Source organism: Merops nubicus, unplaced genomic scaffold, assembly GCF_000691845.1.
Source record: "Merops nubicus isolate BGI_N331 unplaced genomic scaffold, ASM69184v1 scaffold7709, whole genome shotgun sequence".
Classification (NCBI taxonomy): domain Eukaryota; kingdom Metazoa; phylum Chordata; class Aves; order Coraciiformes; family Meropidae; genus Merops; species Merops nubicus.
Genome location: NW_008630155.1, coordinates 48,608 through 71,837, shown reverse-complemented (window position 1 = coordinate 71,837; position 23,230 = coordinate 48,608). Strand labels below are relative to the sequence as shown.

At 44.5% G+C, this 23,230-nt stretch overlaps 1 protein-coding gene across 2 annotated transcripts in view; it reads left to right on the top strand.

Annotated features, from left to right (window-relative positions):
- INTS9 (integrator complex subunit 9) overlaps window positions 1-23,230 on the top strand; it is a 71,433-nt gene that overhangs the window by 2,096 nt on the left and 46,107 nt on the right. The window contains exons 2-7 of one of the 2 annotated variants that reach the window (XM_008947174.1): window positions 2,521-2,581; window positions 5,105-5,167; window positions 8,760-8,899; window positions 11,041-11,127; window positions 16,242-16,362; window positions 19,486-19,620. In XM_008947174.1, coding sequence (XP_008945422.1) covers window positions 2,521-2,581; window positions 5,105-5,167; window positions 8,760-8,899; window positions 11,041-11,127; window positions 16,242-16,362; window positions 19,486-19,620 — 607 coding nt within the window. The remainder of the gene's footprint in view (window positions 1-2,520; window positions 2,582-5,104; window positions 5,168-8,759; window positions 8,900-11,040; window positions 11,128-16,241; window positions 16,363-19,485; window positions 19,621-23,230) is intronic. The other variant, XM_008947176.1, reaches the window with a different exon arrangement.

The window sequence follows — 23,230 nt, the reverse complement described above, 5'->3', positions numbered from 1 at the left end:
ATGATGTTACACAGGATCTTTGCTATGCAGCTAAATCCTGTGTCGTGTTGGCATGGGGCCCTCCTTGAGCAAACAGTTTGAGAGCCTGTGCTTTCATCTATAAGAGAGGAAAGTGCTGTAGTGTTTGTGTCATGAAAGGGACTGGACATTTTTTAGAGTTCTTCACTCTTCAAAAAAGAAAAAGCCTGGCAAAAGGCATTTAGATTCCACCTTGCCCTGGAAATGGCAGCCCTTGTTCTCACCAGCCCATGGAGCATGTGCAAAGTACCTGCACTTGGCAAACACTTTTTGCCAGTTCATGTCCTTTAAAGGAGGTTTGTCAACTGGAGTTTTCTCCCCTGTACCAAAGTCAAATGCAAAACGGTGAAATGAACATGTCGGAAGCTCTTAACCTTTCCTGTCTAGCCATGACACACTTGCTCACATTATTTATGGGACAGTTCTAGCTATTTTGGATTAATCAATCACTCTATTACAATGTCAAAACTGTGTCGACAGGAACTGTGTTACTTCAAGGTAAAGAGTCCTTTCTGTCCTGTGTTGCTTACTGCACTTTCACCCACACACGAGACCTATGTGCTAATTTTGCCTCTCTAGGCAAGACTTTACTCCTCAGTGAATGCCAGGTTTAGGACAAGAACAAAGCATAGCACACACTAGGCTAAATCAGGGGGAGTAGGGTGTGCCTACCAAGGGAAGTGTGTTCTGCTCTGCCTCGTGCTGGTGAAGCCACAAAGGGATCCAGGTTTGGATTCCCAGTCGAAGAGGTATGCAGGGAAGCTGGAGAGGGTCTTCAAGATGGTCAGGGTCTGGAGCTCATGGCTACACAGAGAGGTTGAGGGAGCTGGGCTTGTTCAGGCTGGCAGAGAGGAGGATGGATGGGCAGCTAATGGCCACCTACATCTGCTTGAAGGCAACCAAGCCAAACTCTCTTCAGCAGTGGCAGGCAGTGTAGGGGGGTAGTGGGCACAAATTGTGTCTTGGGAGGCTCAGGTTGGACATCAGCCTCCCAGTGATGAAGACATCTTTCACCTATCCCCAGAGCAACTCTAGAATCTCATGCTCTGGGGATTTGCAAGACACAGCTGGACAAAGCCATGACTGACCTGGTGTAGTGCTGGCTTTGAGACATGGGACTACAGGCCTCCAGATGTCCCTTCCAACCAAGGCTTCTGTTCTCTCCTCCCTTTATCTGTCAGAGTTGCTGCATATCAGAGTGGTTTGTCCTTGCTCATCCCACAGCCCTTTTAGTCTCTCTGCATCAGTTCTACTGAGCCCCCTCAGTCTCCAAAATACTGCTCTGAAATTGTGCTTTTGAGTGTGTCAGTGGGGAGTACATTTAGCCACCTCATTTTTTCTACCATCAGACTTCTTCAGACTTACTCTTTATCCTCAAAAGGGGGTCTCACTTCTCTGGCATAGCTCCTTGATGACACAGCCTTCTGCTCTCACCTCTTACCTTCTGTCTTCACTCCCTGAGTCTTAGATTTCCCCTTTCCCCTTCCTTGTGACCTTCTAGAGTGCCAGTTAGGATTCTTTCTTTGATATGGATGTTAGTCTGCACACAACATTCCTCTGAGCCCTTGAATCACTTTCTATATTCAAGGTTTTGAATTTGAAAGATCTTATAGCATATAAGCCTGGCTGTCTGTAGAGCTTAGTGCACAACAGTTGCAGATTTCATTGCAACTGGGCTCCCAAGTCCTCTCTGCAAATCTGAGACTGTTTCAGGGCTGGGTACAGGTGGGTACACTTCTCTTGTTTCCTCAACTTTCCTGTGGGTATGCTTGAATCTGGGCAGGTAGTGCTTTTAGAGCAAAGTTGTAGGCTCACAGGAAAATCAAATGTCACTGTGAAGTATGAATAAATCTCTCAATTATGGCAGTCAGAAGTGCTGCAGCAATTAGTGCTGTAAACTCAGGATCACAACATCCACCTTGAAGTTTCTTTATTAGCATTTGAAATGATTTTAAAAAGGGGTCCTGCCATTGCTGGCTGGTACCAGACCTGCCAGCTTAAAACACACACAGCTCACAGCAAACCCTCCTTGCTCCTTTGTCCTTCCAGCACAGGGAAAGGCCCTGTTCAGCTCTCAGTGGGGCTCTTCAGGCTGACACTGAGGCATGAAACCAGGGCTTGGATGTAAAATCACAACCTCTGTGTCTATAAATGACTGAATCCAGAGTGTTGGTCTTTCCCTGCCATTACTAGTGGGAATATTTGCCTTCCTTTGTCCCTGAGTGCTTTTATGGTGCTTTTGTATAGTTTCAGGCAGAGTTTGTTGCTGCCCTAACCCTTCTTCTATTTATTTATACAGCCAGTTGCACCACAGGGCAGCACTGAGCCTTTCTGAAATCCTCACCTTGAGAGACTGCAATCAAACTCCCTGCACACAGCATCCTACTTTTTCCTTTCAAGTGTCATAATCATGATTTGTAAAAGTCATTTTGGTGACCACGTGAACAGAGTGAAACTGAAACAATTCATAGTGCAATAACTGTTTTTCCTCTCTTTCTGCAGCCCCAGGCTGTCCAAACTTCCTGGTTGGGTTTTGAAAGATGGAAGCACGTTTCTGGACAAGGTACTGTGCTGATGGTTAGGATTCTCTTGCTGTGCAAGAAGCTTCCTGAGGGGTGAGGAGCTTGCATGGCAGGAGCAGCACTTCCATGCTGACTCATCCCACAGGCTGCTGTGTGCACCCTTACCAGCCACGGTGTCCTTGCAGAGCAGAACATTTGGAAACAAAATGCTAATAGCAACTCTGAGGCTTCAGAAGTAGCCTAGCTCTTTAAAAAATCCTCTTAAAATGTAGAAATCAGCAGTGTGAATATTTTCTTACTTTGTGGAGCTCCATAAATAATAGTGCTTTGCCTTCTTAACGTGCCTTTCATTCAACAGCTGCTTTTCTGACACTAAAGCTTCATGGCATCCTTATAAATGAGATTGGTATCTTACCCTTTTTAGAGAGGAGGACTGAGAGAAGGTGAATGGTTTGCCCATGGGAGGTCTCTCACAGAGGAAAAGTTTGTCTTTGGCCTCTGAATCAACACGTGGTCTGCTGCTGGCCATAGCAGGGAGGATATTATCTCCAGCCTCCTAATTCTAAGACACAGAACTCACTCAGCTACATGAGAGACAAAATTTTTCTTTCCCCCCCTTTTCATTACATTAGTTTTGTAGGCAGAATTTATCTGGGGCTTCAACCAAAACCAAGCACCACAGCGTCCAGCTTGATGTGCCACAGGGGAACAATGAACACAAGAATATGTCAGATGTTAGTAAAATAGGCAGATACATTTCAAATGTGGGCAGCAATAGGTATCAGTAGAGAAAATGCTGATTTAATAGACTGTTCTCTGACCATGTGAACATTAAAGGAGAACAGTCATAATAGTTGCTTTTGTAGGGGACTTTGAGGTGGACAAAATGGTTTGATCTGATTTTTACAGGCAAGGGAGCTGAAGATCATAGATTAAAGACCTGATTTTTCTTCTCACTGGAGACAAAAGAAACTGTATAGGCAGCATTTCTGTTAATAAAATAGTAACAGCTCTATTCAGAGCACAGGCTAGCTGGCAGTTGCAGAGCTACAGAGGCTCTTGAATGGAGTTGCCCAGTTTGAATTCCCTGGAATTTGCTTCTCCAGAGCCCCAGTCTCAGAGCTGTCTGAAGACCAGCTAGGCTGCCAGTGGACTTTTCTAGGTGATGTATTTACATTTCTGCAGTGCTGCTGCACTCAGGAGAAATCTTCACATTCACACAGCATCAATGGAAATCATCTGTTAAAAATTCAAAGGCAGCCTCTCTTACCTTCACCTTGACCATTGTGACTGCTTGGAATGGTAAATTCTTTGACCCCTGCTGGAAAAAGGCAAAGGAAGGAGTCAAAGGGGGCTGTTTTATCATGTAGGGTGGACATTCCTGTTATAGCACTCTCTGGATGACAGTTATAAAACTTAAGTCCTGGAGAGGCATTGAAATTTGCTACCATCTAGTTTTAATCATTTTGAACTCCCTGGAGATGAGGTTAGGAGACTTCTGCCACTAGATGTAATTGCTCATTCGTTATTAGTTGGCAGGTGCACTGTAATTATTAAGAACTGGATTCAATCTTTAATTCTGTCAGGCTGAAGCTGGCTGAGACCACTCGCTTTGGGACAAGCAGGAGAAGCATCCACGAGAGAGTGCAGAGTGTCTGATAGGTAGCCTGTGAGGTGTGTTAGGAGAAGAGTTGGGAATATTTTTGTGCCATATGTAAGCCTGAAGAATGTGACTTCTCACGTGACAAAGACTGCTGATGTCAGCCTCAAAAAAAGAGGAAGAAAATAGAGGAGTAGAGATCCAGTAGAGAGAAATCTCACAAAAAGTACCATGGTTAGATCCTAAAAGGTGTTTTGTCAAAGGCTCTGAGAGAGGCTAAAAACAGATTTCTGCTCCTAGGATGACAGAAGAAGTTTGTTACTTGGAATCAAAACTAAATTACAAACCTGTGAGATGTCCTGGGCTCTATAAAGGTGTTGTGTTCTCACGTGACAAAGACTGCTGATGTCAGCCTCAAAAAAAGAGGAAGAAAATAGAGGAGTAGAGATCCAGTAGAGAGAAATCTCACAAAAAGTACCATGGTTAGATCCTAAAAGGTGTTTTGTCAAAGGCTCTGAGAGAGGCTAAAACCAGTATTCTGCTCCTAGGATGACAGAAGTTTGTTACTTGGAACCAAAACTAAATTCCAAACCTGTGAGATGTCCTGGGCTCTATAAAGGTGTTGTGCACACCTTCCAGGTCTGGAGAGCAGCAAGAGTGGGCTTCACTGCCCAGCTTTGATTCTGATAGACAAAATAACTGGCATTGTTACAGATTTCCCAGCTAAAACACCTGCAGTTTGAAAAGCAGAGAAAATGCAGCTTCCTAGGACAGAACTTCTTCATGGCCCCAGCAAAACCAGTCAGTGGTCACTTTCTGTGCCCACCAGAGTACTGTCTCTGCTCCTCCAAACTGATCCCCTGAAGCACCAAGAAGATAAAAGGTTTTGAAAGTGCAACATCTGCAGCACTGGAGTAATGTTGCATTGTATTTTTATGTCTTCTCTGTTGTGCTTTGCTTCCAGGAGCTAAAGGAGTGCTCTGGCCACGTGTTTGTAGACTCTGTGCCTGAGTTCTGTTTACCAGAGGTGAGTTTGTTCAGAGCCTTCCTGAAAAATCTTGACTCCATTCAGTCATGTGGGATAACTTTCTAAGTTATTATTGTTAGATTCATGCTAATTATTAGTACTCAGTAAGTAATACTACTAAAATCTGTGTTGTTAAGGTGCCTCTGGTATCTATGACACTGGAGAAAGGATGGAAACAGAACTTTTTGACAATGGTTTTGGGAGACCTGGAAGATCTCCTCAAGCAGATCAGTATCTCAGAGAAGAATAAGACTTAACTGTCCTTTTATGTGGACTTTCCAAAGAAATATGGCTGGGCTGGACTCAGCTGTGACAGGATACATGTGCTGATCTAGATAAGGGCAGCACATGAAGACAAGGAAAGCTGCCTGTCTCTAACCACAGAGGCATGACCTGCCTCATGGAGCTCCCTGGGGGAGCCACTGTTAGAGTCTCTGGGCTGCACTCAGATGTGGTTTTGCCAGCAGCAGATTTAGGTTAAAAAGTTTTGCTGCCTCCCTATCTATTCATCACTGCCTCTGTGAGGGAGGAAGTGTTCCTTCATGTCCACTGACAGAACTGCACGTGGCTGCTTCTTGAGCTGTTGGGTTTTTTTTCAAGAATACCTGGGTTTATAAAAAAAAAAAATAGCAGGACTATTGAAACCTGGGGGAGCCACTGTTAGAGTCTCTGGGCTGCACTCAGACGTGGTTTTGCCAGCAGCAGATTTAGGTTAAGAAGTTTTGCTGCCTCCCTATCTATTCATCACTGCCTCTGTGAGGGAGGAAGTGTTCCTTCATGTCCACTGACAGAACTGCACGTGGCTGCTTCTTGAGCTGTTGGGTTTTTTTCAAGAATACCTGGATTTATAAAAAGAAATAGCAGGGCTATTGAAAAGGACTGAATTAACTTGGCTCACCTGCCTGCTCAGATCAATGGGCTGTGTGGGAGAGCTGAAGAAGTCAGAAGCTGAGCAGAGAGTGGTGGAGGTGAATGATGGAGAATAATCTGGGGCTAGTGTCCTCTTTCCTCAGCTGTGTTCAGACTGATACCATCAGTCCTTTCATTGCTTGTTAGGATGTTTTCTCTGCCTTTCAAAGACAGAGATGATTGCTTTTGGGCAGTGATCTTTTTTTTTTTTGCCTTTCTGCCTGACCTTGTTGACAGGAAGTACAAAACATTCCTGGAGGGATGTTGTCACATCGCTGGGGTTCTGGCAACAGCATTTCTGTCTTTTGATTCCACGAAACTCACCTCTTGCAGCTTCTGACTCTTGTCATCTTGATTCTTTGAAGCAAGCTGGCAGTTCTGGTCCTGCTTTTGGCAAGTGATATCAACAGATCTGTGTGCAATGGCTTGTTTTCCCCAACTGGAATGGATATAATCCAACCACAATAAAACAAAGCAAAGCTAAAACAACACCAAACAAACAAGACCTAATAATTCTGAGTTCTTGTGGGCTTTCTGGGTGCTGTCTGGTGGAAGGGAGGGATGCAGGAAGCATCTGTATGCCTAGAAAGTGCCATTATGGCCCAGATCTTGGGAAGGATGGAGTTTATGTTCTTGATTCCCTTTGGGATTGAGGCCGTGCCCAGGAATGATAATCTGCTGGGATTTAAGGTGCTTTCTAGTTACTTTGTTGGGCTGGAAAATACCCACACATGTAGCTCTGAATCCAGCTGCTGGGGAGCTGCTGCTTCGTTACACCAGTGTCGCCACCGAATGTCCTGTGGTTCCCAGCAGCCTGTGTTACAGCCAGAAGACAACAACCAGCTGCACGTGTCACTGTTGTAGGGACCTTACAAATGCCCTCAAATGCTTTGGTTCCCAAAGTTCCCAGTGGGTGCCAAGTGTTCTGCATGAGCAGTAAGATCAGATCCTCTGGCGATGCACAGCTGGTGTCTGGCCTCACAAGCCTGTCTGCAGGAGGGTTCAGGTGTCAGGGCCAGTGGGACCAGCAGCAGGGCTGAACTGGTGCCAGTGTTTGGCAGCACAGTGCAAGAAGGAGCTTGTGTGAGAGAGGGCTTTGTCTTCTCTCCTTCCACACCACTTCTTTTGAACCAACTTGTCTGCAGCAGCAGTTACTTTGAGAATCACAGTATCACTTCCAGGAACTCCACTGCCAAAGCAAGGCAGGTTTTGAATGTAATCCAGAAGCCACAAGATGATAAGAGGCTGTCTGGGCAGCAGAGTGCACTTCCACGTGGCAGAGTGCAGGGTGCAGCCCTCCCGTGGCTTGGCAACCCTCTGGTCTCTCTCACTTCACAGTCAAGAAACATTTTTAAACTTTTTTCAGCTCGTAGGTGCTTTTAGTGAGATGGCCACAAGTCCCAGGGAAGATTTTCCTTCGTTTTGGTTTTGACACCTTTTTCATCCTATTAGCAAATGCTTCTAGGGTGCTGAGACATGGGATGCTCTAGGCTTGGAAAGCAGCAGCCTGCATCCTCCTGCTGGGCTCACTGGGCTGAGCAACTCCCCATTTGGTTTCCTGTGGTGTGGACACTGCTGCAGAGCAGGCCAGGAAGGGCCAGTGGGGCAGGAGCAGGGGCCAGCAGACTCTCTGATGCCAGTGGTGAGTGTATTTCTGCCTGGCAAGCTCAGGGAGGTAACAGGGTGCCCTGTCTGGGGATGGTGTTTCACCCGCTGGACTCAGCGTGGAGATCCTGCCTCCCACATCAGCTGGGATGGTGGATTGAAACCAGGAACACTTAGCTATGAGTTAAGCAGCTTGTCACCAGAGCAGTGTGTCAGCCCTCTGAAAAGCTGAGTGACCTACTTTCTTGCCTTTTTTATTCAAATTGCTGGACCCAGCCTTGTAATCAGATAATATGTGCTTGATGAGTGTTGAATTCCATTAGCTGCTCTATAATAACCAAGTTAGAGGTCATATATCTTGTACATTTCTGACTTGACAGCATTTGTGTTACAGCATTACCAGTAAATATTTCTAATTAAAATTCCTTTAACAATGTGTGAAATCTTCTTTCACTCTCTGAACTGCTGTCTTAACTGTCACATCAAAACAAATTGGGCCCACCCGTCTGTTTTGTTGTAGCCTGTGAATGAGCTTAATCTCCTGCTGTAGAAAATGTGAATGATAAAGATGCCAAGCACTTAGTTTGGGAAAATATGAGAATTATTTTAAGCATATGAATAGAATCTACGTTGATCTTTCTCACTCTCCTGAGGTACAGCACCCTGTGCCACAGAAAATTAAAGAGGCACCCTATGAAATGGCTGCTGCAGAAGTTTTAGTGGCTGCAGAGTGTTCCTCCCCAAGGAAGGGCACCTGTCAGCTCTTTGATAAAGGTGTTATCATCACAGCTCTCTCAACAGCAGCCATTTCACTCCATGACAGACAGACACATGCAGGACGTGGTTTCTTTTTCAGGGTTGAGAAGGGAAAAATTCTAAGGGGCTTTTAAAATAAATCCTGTTTATTTAAAGGAAACATTAATCTTTGCCACAGATGAGACATGCCCTCCTCTCACAGTTTTTTTAATAAACCAGTTACAGTCATGCAATATAAAGATATTTAAAAAAAAAAGAAGAAAGTTTTACTGCTGTTGCTTAAACGGGTTACATGTTGCTTATCTCCTTCCTCTGTTTTCAGACTGAGCTGCTTGACCTCTCCACAGTGGATGTTATCTTGATCTCAAACTATCACTGCATGATGGCACTGCCCTATATCACAGAGTACACAGGATTCACAGGAACAGTGTATGCCACTGAGCCCACTGTTCAAATTGGCAGGTAAAAAAAACCCTTCATATTCTCTACTCCTCTTTCATCACTGCTTGGGAAAAGGTGTAAAGGACAATATGGGTAGAGGAGTGGTGTCTAATGTTCCGAAGAGGCTCTTAGGCAGTAGCTGAACACCAGCCAAGTCCTTAGTGCTGCAAATGTGTTAACTCAATGTTTCCCAAGCTCTGGAACTGTCCCTGTTCAACATTTACAGCAGGTGCTTTGTGGTGAGTAGAGGCAGCAGGCAGTAGATGTGGGATAGTAGATTTTGGGTGGACTGAGACATCTTGAACAGCATTCACCATCTAGCCAACTTTAAAATTCCAAAACCCATGAATCAAAGATCTCTCCTGCTCTTCTTAAACAAAAGAAGAATCACCAATCTTTTCAACAATAAATGACTCTAAGATCATGGCTTTGTAGTTCTTCAGCATTTGAAATTCATATAATCACACTTCACACCATGGAAGGGAAAGGAATTTCAGCTGGCTTCATCTCACATGGCAGCTGACATACTTCAGCTCTGCACCCCAAAGAGGAGCACTAAGAAAAACAGCAGAAATATGAGACTGAAGTAGAAAATGGAAGACCTAACAGTGCAGTCCAAAACTTAGTACTTGGTCATCAAATTTGGCAGTCTTTTCTTACAAAGTTCATAGAACCTAACAGTGCAGTCCAAAACTTAGTACTTAGTCACCAAATTTGGCAGTCTTTTCCTACAAAGTTCATAGAACCACAGAATTGTACAATGGTTTAGGTTGGAAAGGACCTTTAGAGGTCATGTAGTCCAAACCTCCTGCACTGAGCAAGGTCATCCCCAACTAGAGCAGGTTGCTCAGAGTCCTGTCCAACCTGACATGGAAGGCTGCCATGCACAGGGCTTCTACTGCCTCTCTGGACAACCTAGGCAGGGGTATCACCACTATCAGTGTAGAAAGGTTCTTCCTCATATCTAGTCTGAATGTCCCCTCTTTTAGATTCAAACCATCCCTCCATGTCATGTCACAACAGGCCCTGGTCAAAAATCTTTCCTGACAGGCCCCTTGAAGTACTGAAGGGCTGCAGGGTCTCCCTGGAGCCTTCTCTTCTCCAGGCTGAACAACCCCAGCTCAGCCTCCCTGCAAGGAGACGAATGGTTGGACTCAATGATCATGGAGATCTTTTCCAGCCAAAGGGTTTCTGTGATTCTAAGAGATGTTCAGGTGATTGGATAGGTCAATACCAAAGGCTGCAGGTTTGGCCCTGGATAGAGTCTTAACTGGCCTTGTGCTGCATGTGTCCCTCATGCAGAAGAGCTGCCATGGTCAATAATTAGAAATCCAGATTAGGCCATGAGATCTGAACTACTCCATAAGCACTTCAGGGCAGGAATCTTTGTTAAAGCTCCTGTGCAAACTTTCCACACTGCAGCAATTCTCCCTTGGTGTAAAAACAAACAGAAACTGAAGAGCCTCGTAGGAGAAAGAAATTGTATAAATATGAACCAGTGGTAGACCTCCAGGGTACTGCTGGCCCTTAGCTGAAGATAACAAGGACAGGCTTGTTGAAGTGTACACTGGTGTGCTTCTGCCCTCCCCAAGTCATTCCAGATACCATTCTTCTGCAGTTACACTGGTCATTTCCTACCTGCCAGGGAATTGTACAATTGCATATTGCATACCATGAAAAATGCTGGTTAGTTTTGGGCAGTGAAATCTGCAGGGCCAGTTTTTAATGCCTGACATGTTTTTCTGTCTCAAATGCTGTATTGTGCATTTGAGGAGAGTTCACTCTGACAATGGGCTTGACTCCTCCAAGTGATAAACAGGCAGCAGCTAACAAGTTTTCTTTGTATATTTTATCTCATTCCATATGACATCAGTCAGAAATGAAGAAATCATCTTGCACAGCAAGAGAGAGATTTGGGAATTCCTCTTGTCCTGCCACTTTCAGGGCCAGAGCCTCTGCTGTCACAAGCAGGCACAGAGCAAACTGGAGTTTGATGCACTGACTGGGCAAACTGGGGTAATTTCTGTGATGCTTCCACGGGAGGAACCTCTCTAAAACTGCCTAATAGTGTTAAAATCGGTGTGGTGTTCTGGAAACATTTGGGACAGAGTTCTCTGCTGTGTGAAAGGCTGCAATACTGATTTAGCTACAACCCTTTTCAGACTTCTCATGGAAGAACTGGTGAATTCCATTGAACGTGTGCCAAAGGCTCAGTCTGCCTCCATGTGGAAGAACAAGGAGGTACAGAGGTAAGGAACAAGCCACCTGGCCACCATGGTTGTCCTAAAACACTAACCAAAGTTTAGAATTCACTCAGTGATGGGTCAGCTGCCACCATTTGAGATTGCTACAACCACTGAGCAGAAATAAAAGCCCAAGAGGTTTGCAGCTGTGATTCCCTGGGTCAAGTAATTCGTTAGTGATTTGGATGTTTTTGGTCTTCCAAGCAGCCACCAAACCAACTGAGGCCAAGTTTGATTCCTGAGGGGAGACTGGGTAACACAAAAGTCTCCCTTGATCTCACCTCATATAATTAAGCTCCATGGTGATAGATAAAACCAGCAGATTTTTGTATTAGCATCATTAAAAGCTGTTTAAATTAGCAAGCTGTTAAAAATGAACTGTCTTGGAATATTTTTAATTTAAAATTATATTTACAGTCATGTTTCCTGAAGTGGTAAGAAATTCAAGACACAACTGTTGGAGGTCACTGGTGGCCAGCCACAGAGCAGTGCTACCTTCCTTCCCAGCCTCTCTCACTTGAACAGCAAAGCTGTTTCTTGGGAGCTTTTCAAAGCTTAAAAACAAACTGAAATCTGAATAAAGAAGGTTAGTTGGAAACTCCACATTTGTTATTCCATCTATATGTAAAAACAAGATACTCAAAACTGAGTTCTTCAACATCTAAAATTTTGAAAGCTTATGTAATCTAAAAATCATCCATACAGTTTACTAATTGCAGATAATGCTTTCCTTGGAAATAAAACCAACTTGAGGTGCACAACATGTTCTGTGGAGGAGACAGTTTTGGTTTTAGCACATTTTAAAGATAGGGCTGGTTGATTAGAAAGTTATTTTTGAAAGGTGTTTTGTGCATTTTTAATTGATCTCCCATTTTCTAGTCCTAATACTTAGCGTGGCTTGATTTAAAGGTTTGCTAAAAATGATTTATTACATACATTATAAAAGTAGTCTTGATATTTCCCAATATCACAAAGCAAAGAAACAAAAAATCCAAATTAATGTATCCTTACAGCTTTGTAGTGTGCTCCCCTGCTGAGCTTAGGAGCAGTCTTATCTCCACACTGTAACTCTCACTCTTCCAAGGAAGGCAGGTGAAACATAGCTGTAAAACAAAACTAAAGACAATAAAGTTGATGAGGATTTTGTGCTGGTTGATGTATACTCTGATCAGCACGGTGAGGTTTAGGTTAATTCTGACTCTGCTGGCCTGACCAGAACTGCTCCTGAAGCTCAGAGTGATGTGAAGGGAGAACTGGAGCCGTTATTCCGGTCACACGACTGCCTGTGTTTTGTATGCATGGTTTAAAGGAGGATCATATATCTTGGAGCTCATTTAATGTCACTTTCCTGGTGGTCGTATTTTAGGAAAAGTGCTGCCTAGCACTTTGTGTGCTGTTGACTATTCCAGAGGCGAACACAGAGAGGTGATCTTTGTTCTCATTCAACTCCTGTAGAAGGCTGGAGTCTTTTTGATGGAACAGCATTTAAAATACATTTTTCTGACTCATTTTGCTTGGGAAGTACCCTAACATTGATAGTTCCTCCTTGATACGATCACACAGCTCTTGGGGTGCCAGTGGAGGGAGGAGGAAGGTGTAAGAGTCGACCTCCTGGGGACAGACAGGACCAGGACCTCTGTGGGGCAGAGAGCACTGACACATTATTGTGTGTTGTCAGAATCACAGAATGGTTTGGGTGGGAAGGGACCTTTCAAGGTCACCCAGCCCAACCCCCTGCAGGGAGCAGGGACATCTGCAGCTAGAGCAGGGTGCTCAGAGCCCCGGCCAACCTCCCCTGGGATGGTGCCAGGGATGGGGCAGCGACCACCTCTCTGGGCAGCCTGGGCCAGGGGCTCAACACCCTCAGCAGCAACAATTTCTTCCTTCTCCCCAGAATCAGTCTCCCTCTTGGGAGTTTCAAACCACCCCCTCCTTGTCCTGTCCCAACAGGCCTTGCTAAAGAGACTGTCCCCAGCTTTCTTTGAGGTCCCCTTGAAGTGCTGAAAGGAGGGTCTCCCTGAAGGAACCTTGATCAGATGGCAGGTCCCCCTGCTTTCAATGCACACCTTGCCCCAGTGTGAGACAGAGGCAGAGCAGAGCCATGCTGGGCTAGCACCCACAGCCAGACTTAGCCCTGCAGCTGCTCAGTGGCAAAAGTCCACGAATCCTAAACTCTGCCTGGAGGCTGGTAGGAGCCAGTGTTGTCTGTGAGCTGGAGCAGGGCAACAAAGTGGAATTCCCTTTCCAACCAGGCCCCTCCAAGTTCCCCCCTTCAGCTCCCTCTGCTCCTGTGAGATGGAGCTCTTCTCCACCACAGAGGGTGTACAGGGGCTTAATTAATGTTTGCAAAGTGTTTTGAGGCTCCTGGTGACAAGGGTCACACAAGCGTGAATGGAACTGATTATTATGGAATGTGAGCAAACATCTCCTGATCCACAAATTAACACCTGGCTAATAGCACATGCTTGGGTAGACTGACAGCCCTTATTTAAGAGAACATGCTCCTTGGTGGATTTTTTGACTACTTCCTATTGCTAGAACAGAATACTTAATACTTCTGAGTCTAACTGTATTTTTTCAGGCTGATCCATCACCATTACTGCTTTACAGTTCAGCTAGTTCTACTCTAAATAGTTAGTCTAAAACACAAAGTGTTATCATCTTCATTAGATAAAGCATTGAAGCATTTTAAATGCAAATACTGTATAAAATATAATAAGTTTTTTTATAGTGGCTTATGTTTTTCCATTATCAGATCCAATCTGAACTCATTCTTTAGCAAATTTTACTACCATTGGTTTTTATTTTAAATGAGCAATTCCATGGAGGCTCTGCAGATGCTCAGCCAGGATCTCTTTCACACTGATTAGGATTTAGGGGCCTAAAGAGGAAGTTTGCCTCGTGAAAGACACTTTGTCAACTACCTCTTTGATGGTTTCTTACATCTGTCTGTGTCTGCAACAGGCTGTTTCCTGAGAAAGAGCAGTGGACAAGAGGGGCCAGCATTCTGATCTCCTTTGGTGCTGCCATCCTCTTCTCCCTTCAAACAAGAACATATTATGTCATAGAATCTTAGAATTACAGAATGGTTTGGGTTGGAAGGGACCTTAAAGATCATCTAGTTCCAACCCTCCCTCTCTGGGCAGGGACACCTCCCACTAGACCACATAGTGCCAGGCCCCAGTTACTTAAAACATAAACTAGGTTGGAGTGTACTGGATGTACTGGTGGGGGAAATGTCCTCTTTGGAATGGTAATTAAACATTTTGATGAAGTGAGAATCCTCACCAAAAAAAATCCTATTAGGAAAGAGAAATTGCCTCAGTTTGAGATCATAGAATCATTTAGGTTAGAAGAAAGATCTTTAAGATCATCAAGTCCAATCATTAACCTAACTCTACCAAGTTCACTGCTAAACCATGTCCTTGAGCACCATATCTACAGGACTTCTAAACACATCCAGGGATGGCCACGTGGCTGTAGGTTGACTGTCCCAGCATCTGCCCACATACCTCTGGTGGTTCTGAGGTGATCCATAACAGGGTGTTGCCATAGTGTTAGTAGATTCACCCCAGGCTTCAAAATATCCTCTGGCAACATTCTGTACACATTCTACAAGCGTGGGTGGCATGCCAGCAGGGGCACATCTGAGGAACCCACAGTCCTCACCTCTCCGTGCCACTCAGCACAGCATGAAACCACTGGAGACTGGTGCCACTGGTCTGTGGGGGAGCAGAGTCTATCTGCAGAGCAGCCACAGAGTCAAGGCTAATAGAAACTTCAATCACCAAGGACAATTCCCACTTTTCTCCATTACCTGGAGATATATACTCCTCTTCCCAGAAGAGGAGCCCCTGAAAGCATCCAACACTAAATGCTTCTTAGGGTAGGTTAAAGGCTTTTACAGGCAATTTGCTTCAGTGCACCGGTGGACAACTATCCACATTGTTTGGCCTTTTGTTGCTTATGACTTCCCAAAAAAGACCTGGAACGCTTTGTTTGTTTCCTCCAAACACTTTCAGCCAGCCTGTGCTGGAATTACAGTTATCACACTGGACCTGCACAGCAGCCTTGGCAATCACTGCCCTTAATCCCTTCTTCAGTATCTTAAATTATGGAGGAGTTCACTGACCTAGGAGATAGAACAATAAATTAAATTCCTTTAAACAAATTGATCAAAGAAACTTGACCAATTTCCATAAATCTTTGGAAATTGGTTTGAATTGGCCTTTGATTTAGCATTGGTTTAATATACAAAAAAAAAAATCCTATTCTTCTTCCACATTTGGCAGCTGTGCTGCTTCCTGCCTTGGTTCACGTTGCTGAGGAAGATTTATTTCCCAGAAGTTGGCCATCTCTCTTACAGCCCCTGACATTCCAGTTCACTTCTTCCCTCGACGTCGCCGTCCAGCGAGCTGGCTGTGTCTGGGAGGAGCAGAATGGATGGATTTCACTTTGGTGTAAAACATCTTAAATACTTCCGTGGGGGGGGGTTCAGAGAGCTCTGCAGTGTCAGCTGTGTATCCATGCCAGGACTCTCAGAAGGCCAAGCAGGTAGCTGAGGGGCAGGGACATGTGCTCTCCTAGGAGACTGGGGACAAAAATGAGAGCAGAGCCAGCCTTTGTTCATGGTCTGGTAGCTGCATTTTAATCACAAGGTTGTGGGTTGTTTTCAGGCTCTCAGGATGTGCAAAACAGACCCTGATTCAAGACCCCACTTATCTCTACCTGTTGTAATGTTGTGTTTCATGTCCACGTGTCACATCAGCCAACATCTTTGATCAGTGGTGAAAACACCAGAAGAGTTGCTATAACACCTTCATCACAGCTACTTCTTTGATGAAAGAGCTGAGTAGGAACAACAACAAAGAGAGCTAAAGGAGAGCAAGTCTTTGGGGTGAGGCAAAATGGGCAGTGTGGTTCTGCACCTCCACAGGCAGAAAGTCTTGCTCCTCACTTTGAAGCACCAGGTGTCTTTAAAATAAAAAGAAAAAAAATAGGAAAAGAGTTAAAAAAAATAGGAAAAGAAAAATCAAAGATCTGGAGACTATAAATGGGAACAAAAGCTGGTGGTGCATCAGGAAGTTCTGAAAGTGCCCACACCCCATTGATCTTTGCAGGTTGCTGCCTGCCCCTCTGAAGGATGCCGTGGAGGTGTCTATGTGGAGGAAGTGCTACACCATGCCAGAAGTGAATGCTGCCCTCAGTAAGATCCAGCTGGTGGGATATTCTCAGAAAATTGTGAGTACTGGTCCAGCAGGCCAACAATAACAACTTGTCATTTTCCACCTTTTCTCTGAAAATGCCCTTTTCCATTTTCCCACTTCATGCAAGATCTAATTACTCTAGCCTAAGAAAGCAAGACAGGCTCATAGTGAATGTCCCTCAGCCTGCCTCCCAGGAAGGGTTCCTGTTTGGTGAGGTCAGGGAGGATCCATTTGTTTCTCCTCCTCCTCAGGGAGCCCAATTTTAAGGCGGCACACCTTCAAATTTGGAGTTGAAAGCTGGCCCGCTGAGAGCTGGGAGGATGTATGAGGTGAATGTATCCTCTCTGTGAGCCACATCCCCTTCTGAGCTACCATCTCTCACTTCTGGGAATCTTGTGAGTGCTTTAGCCTCCACTTTCTTTTATACTGCAAAGAGGGGTTGTAAACAAAACCTAATGGTTCGACCTCAACTTCAGCAACTCCTTTCCCAGGGTTCCCAGCTAACGTTTGTTGTCTGTCATGCTGCTGACTATAATCCAGTGTAGTTTCTAGAATCAACTGAAGCATGAGTTCAGCCTGCAGGTCCTCTGTTCCCTTATGGCTTCTGGGCAGCACGTGGCCCATGATGGCCACTATTGATATAGAGTCATAGGATCGTTTTGGTTGGAAGAGAACTTTCAGATCCTGGAGTCCAACCATCCCCCAGCTCTGCCAGGTCCCCACTGCCCCGTGTCCCTCACCCCACATCTCCACGGCTTGGAAACCCCTCCAGGGGGGGGGACTCCACCACTGCCCTGGGCAGCCTGGCACCGCACTGGACAGGCCTTAAAGGGAAGAAATTGTTCCTCAGGGCCAACCTCAACCTCCCCTGGGGCAACTTGAGGCCCTTTCCTCTTGTCCTGACCCTTGTTCCTTGGGAGAGGAGAACAAGCCCCATCTCTCCACAGCCTCCTTTCAGGTAGCTGTCAAAAGCCAGAAGGTTTCCCCCTGAGCCTCCTTTTCTGTAGACTCAACAACACCAGTTCCCTCAGCTGCTCCTCACAAGACTTGTGCTCTAGGCAGCAAGTCATGAGACTTGTTGCCCAGGGTCATAAGAAATAGAAAAGAGAATTGAATTTGAGTAAAACGTGCTCAAACTTTTCATCTGCTCCCTTTTCTTACACAGTGGGCCACAAAAGTTTGGAGACTGCTGTTTATGTGTAAGGCAATTTGAAACAGTAACCAGGGCTGCTGTGTGCTAAACTTGGTGGATTCAGATTTGGGTGGTGCTGCATTACAGCTGGATTAAAATGACCCTGAACCACCACTGACATGGCTGCTGACAGAAGTAAGAGCTGCAGCTTTGGACTCCTCAGTATCCATGGATTTTTTTACAACAGTTTCTTTACAACTGTCTTCACAATGTGGATGCATCTCGCCTAATTTTAGATCTGTGCATCTGAGCCAATCATTCTTTTATAGTTAGGAGGAAAAGAGATGGGTTTTTTCTCTTTTCTAAGCTAACTTTTAAAATAATCACACTCTAAGTAGCCTGTTAACCCAAAAGTGGGTGACAGCATCAAGACTAATTTGTTGTCCAGTTTACCTGTCTGTGTATCAGCAGAATTAGAGCTTTGGTTTATGCATTTGGAGGGATGGAGACCCTGCCTGGTGTTGCAAGGCATCCAAATATGTATTGAGATACTAGAAAAATCATTAGTATTGCATGAATCAGATGCTTGTTCTATTATTCAGTAACCAGAAAGCAGATCACATTAGTGAGGCATACACAGAGGCTTATTTTCCTTTCTTGAAACAAGTAGAACACATTACTGTGTACAGATAAAGCAATACACTTTCTCATGACACCTGGAAAGGAGACAACTGTCAGGCTGTGAAATCTGAATTGAATTTGCAGGGCATTGTTTCCAAGTCACCAGTAGATAGCATTTAAAAAGAAATAAAATGAGAAAGTGAGTGAATTTGAAGTTTATGTTTTCCAGAGTGTCTCACCCCACTCGGTGGGTGACAAGGGAAGTGGATCTTTATAATCCCCTGGAAAAGGGCTGTCCCTGCACAGCAGGGCCACAGAGGTGGTGACAGTGACTCAGAGAATAATACAAAACATTTTATTAGCTCTTCCTAATGACAATCAGTAAATATTGTGGGTAGAGGCACGTGGTCGAACACTCATTTCCCTACTTGCAATCTAAGGCTAAAAATGTGACACTACTTAATCTTAATAAAAAGATGACTAGAAGATAGTTAGAAAATAAAACAGAAGAGGAAAGAAAGATAAGAGAAAGTTGAGAGAAAAGAAGAGGTTTCTGTGTTGTCTGGAGTTGAGGTCCTGGCCCATAGGTGGTGGGTGGATTCTCTCATGTCTGGAGTTTTTACAGAGGTTTGTAAAACCTGGGGCAGTGTCTGAGTTGCTGAATTAAGTTGCACAGGCTTCTCATAGACTTGAGAAGCTTCTCAAAATGAGGTGAGGGGCGTTTCATGGGCTCTTGGGTGGTCATTCTGAGCAGGTACTGCTGTAAAGTGTCTGACTGGTGTTTGACCTGATCCGTGCTCATGCTCTGTTGGAGTCAGGGGAGTGAGGTTAGTCAGCCCTGCCTCTGCTGGGGCCACCAACTCCTTTCATATCTCCACCACAGAGCCTGCACTTGTCTAAGAGTTTGAGGCAAGTTCAGCTCATTGTCCTTGGCACGGGGCAAAACACGTAACCCAAGTGGAGTTTTGTATCATCTCAGAACTACTTGTCCTCCCTTCCTGCCTCCTGGCCAATACCAATACAATTAACTAAGAGAGTATAGAGTCTTCAAAGACATAAAGCTCCTACAAACCTCTGCAATACAATAAAGGCAGGCAGAGAATCAAGACTCTGCCTGATTCCTCCATTTGGATTATGGTTTAGAGTGAACTCAGTTCTGTGCCACAGAATTCACATGAAAGAGAGACTTTATGAAGGCCCTACCTCAGGGAAAGCTTTTCTCAGAGCATGTGTCCTGTTAGACATGGGTAAGTAAAACCAGCAGACAAAGTTTGAGAAAATAGCTTCATAAAGTCTTTGAATAGCAGAACTACTTTTAAAATTGATGTAACTGGTGATAAAATGACCTGTTCTGACTTCTTTCAGGGGCTCACTGAAGTTAATGTCTCTTGCTGTGTGTTTCAGGAGCTGTTTGGTGCTGTGCAGGTGACCCCCCTCAGCTCGGGCTACGCTCTTGGGAGTTCCAATTGGATTATCCAGTCACACTATGAAAAGGTTTCCTATGTTTCAGGATCTTCTTTACTTACAACACACCCTCAGGTACAGCCCCTGACTTCTTTTCCACAGGGCAAGTGCTCAAAAAAAAAAGCAGAGGGGCTTATTCCAGCTGGGATTAGGTGTATTTGCTGCTGATACCAAGCTGGGAGGAGTGGCTGACACACCAGAGCTGTGCTGCCATGCAGCCAGACCAGGACAGGCTGGGGGACTGGGCAGAGGGGAACCTCATGAAGTTCAACAAGGAACTCAGGAGGTTTCATCTGAACGTGAGGAAAAAATTCATTCCTGGGAGGGTGATGAAGTGCTGTAACAGGCTGCCTAGAGAGGTTGTGGAGTCTCCTTCTTTGGACAGATTCCAAACCCTCCTGGACACCATCCTGGGCACTGTCCTGTGGGTGACCTGCTGGAGCAGGAGGGTTGGATGAAATGATCTCCAGAGGTCCCTTCCTTCCTTGTACTGAGGTTTGAGTTAGTTGGCACTGAGAAGACATACTACCCTGATAAGTGGGCAGGTATCACTAGTTACTAGGGAAGGATAACTAAAATTTTTCATTACTAATGATTTGCTGTTAATTTACCAGCTGGGAGATTCTCCTTCACCTTAAACCGGAAATTTTCAGCAGAATTAAGCAATAGAGCATTAGTGACTTTTGAAAATCCATATTTCACTGAAGAGTCCTCACAGACAGTTCACAGACTGCTTCTATATCACTTCTGAAACATCCTTCCTTGGGAGAAATGATAGCTAACTGGCTGCCAACTTTTCCACCCTGCTTTGCTAAGGGCAAAGTCTTTATAGTGCTGTAGATGTAATTTCCAGTAAATTAATTCTCTCTAGATCCATAAATTCTTGGTGTGAAGAATGGCTTGAAGTTTGCAGTGCTGTGTGCCTCAGAAGTTGTCAAAATAGTTAAAAGCAATATTAGCAGGAGGTATTTTAAAATAATTTAGAAAATGTGTCAGGTTCATGATCAGTAAGTAATTTCCCCCAAGGTGAGTATCTTCTAAAGAGCTTTGCTTCTGAGCATCCTTCACTTAAAAGCTTGATCTCAGGAGCTGAACAAATGCAATAGATAAACCCTCCTTAATAGTAAGGCTGTACTTAGAGCAGTGTGTCAGGGTCTCTAAATCCCTTCTTCTCCTCAGCCTCATACTGGCCTGGGCTGTGCCCTTTCATCACCTTCTTCTAGTGAAGGAGCAGCAGCAGTACTTGACAATACAAACCCAAATATTTCACAGCAAACAAGTTTTTTCTTTCCTTGTTATTTAGCACATCACAAATGTTTCCAGAGATCATTTGCATATCAGATATCATCATCATCTCATATTTGCTTCCAGATAGTTGAAGACAATGGATAGTTTTTGTCCTAGTGTTAATCCCTGTGAACACCAGTACAAGCTCCTACACCGTGGGTATTTGGGAATGACTAGTGGGTTTTGTGACCTGCCAACCACCTCTTCATCTCTTTGATGTTTGACAGACAATATGTAATGATAACCATATCTTGAGTGGCACAGAGTCAAAATTGTGTTCAAGAAATCAGCATTTTTTCATCAGAGAGTGAACAGTTGGTTGTCTCACCTGTTTCTCTGTAGAATCATGGTGAGCAGTCATAGTGAAATCCTGTCTTTTAGCAGGATGTGAAAAGCCATTGCATTTTATTTTGAAAATTATATCCAGTTAATTGGGATATGCTTATGTAGAAGCACACCCAGAACTTTTTGACTAATGTTAAAACCTTAACACTTTTCCAGTCTTTGGGAACTCCCTCCACAGTTATTAAAACCAGGCATCAGTTGACTGGGCTCTCATCTGCCATTTGTTTGTTTAGGGTTATAAGACTCAGGTTGATGGCTGGACTTGATCTTAGAGGTCTTTTCCAACCTTAATGATTCTGTGATTATTCAGGCATACAAATGGGAAGATGCTTTGTCCTTTTACATCTTGTCTAATATACACCATAACAGCCTGGAAAGCATTTCATTCTCTCAGGAAGTGTGCAAACAGAGTAAGGTTCATCTCACCTAACCAAAACTGGACCCCTACCCAGCTCTTCCCTCCTTCCTTCTGCCAGCACTAGGGTCCAAGTGCTGACACAGTGGAGGTGGAAACACTGGTGGGAATGAGCACTCATGGGAAGAGAGTGGAATTGCTTCTTTAATACAAATTACAGCTTAAAGTTTTCTTGAAGTTTTAAGCTACATCTGGATTACCTATAACCAGCAGAATGTTGTGGTAGCTCTGTAATCATCAGTCCATCTTGAAAGGGCAGCAGCTTAGACCTGGCCCAGGATGTCCAGATTGGCTGGAGCTGGCTGTTGGGTTGGTCTTGGGTGCAGCAACAGCAACATCTTGTGAAATCCCCAGTGAGTCTCTGGAAGTGCAAGTGAAAGGTTCAGCAAGACTGTTCTTAGCTGCTGAAAATAACTGAGCAGCTTCAAAGGGTTTCTTGGAGAGCTCAGTCTGTCACTGTTAATTGTTCCCTTTACTTCTGTCTTCTGGCAGATGGTTTCTACTGAAACTTTTGCCTCACCCTCTACTGAGGCTCAGATTGACCCCGTTGTTGCTGAAGTGGAGAATGGGACAGGTTCAGGCATGTCACTAAAAGCCTTTTAAGACACATTCTTTACATTAACCCCCAAAAATCAATGGAAGCCTTCTCAGTGCAACAGCAGCTGAAATGATGCCTATCTAATACAGCATAATCATTATGTACATTATCACAGGCAGATTCAATAGGATTTTTTATTGCATTATTGGCATTTCATTTTCACCAACATGCTGTGGAGGGTCAAAGATTGCAATAAATCTCACTTCACAGGTCTGGTCCTGTGAGATGGTGCACAGCATAAACTCCTGTTGAAGTTCACATGAGATTCCCCTGCATGTTTGACAGAGCAGGGTCCTTCTCAGCTACTTAAGAATGGCACTCAGGGACTCTGAGCAGGGGAATTAATTGTACAGTGATGAAGGATATCTCCTCATCAGTCTTTTTCCTGGTTGGTGGGACTGAAAAGGGTCTTTTGAGACTAAATAACCATAAAATACCATGCAGCTGGCTGCAGTTGCCCACCTTTGCTCAAAGAGCAGCTCTGGGAAGTGCATCCCAGTCTAGAGAGAAGCTAAAAGTTAACTTTTCACCATGGCTGTGCTGCATCTGCAGAGAGAGAAATAGATTTTGCCTATTGAATTATGCTAAATTTTGAGTGTCAGGAATATATATTTAGTATCAGGTCAGAATATATATATTTAGTATCAGGTCACACTTCAGTGTAATTTCTGAGTATCTACTCTGTTTGCTAATGACGAGAAGTGGCCATGCATTTTCATTCTGCTTTAATGAAGTGCCAGGATAAAACATGTCAAATGATTGACCTCAGTGAAAAAATCATGAGCCTTTATGGGCAGGTGAGGCAGAAGCCACATTTCCTTTAGCAGTAGCTGGCCTGCCAGTGCCCAGGTTGCCACACAAGGAAATCTTGGACCATTTAATTGTCAATCCCTCTGCTATATCTGTGAGCCACGGGACAGACTGTGCCAATATAAACTCTTCTGTCCCCCAGCAAGAGACATGGCATGGGTAGATACTTGTGATAGCTACCCTCAGCTCTTTAACTGCATGGAATCATTTTGGCTGGAAGAGACCTTTCA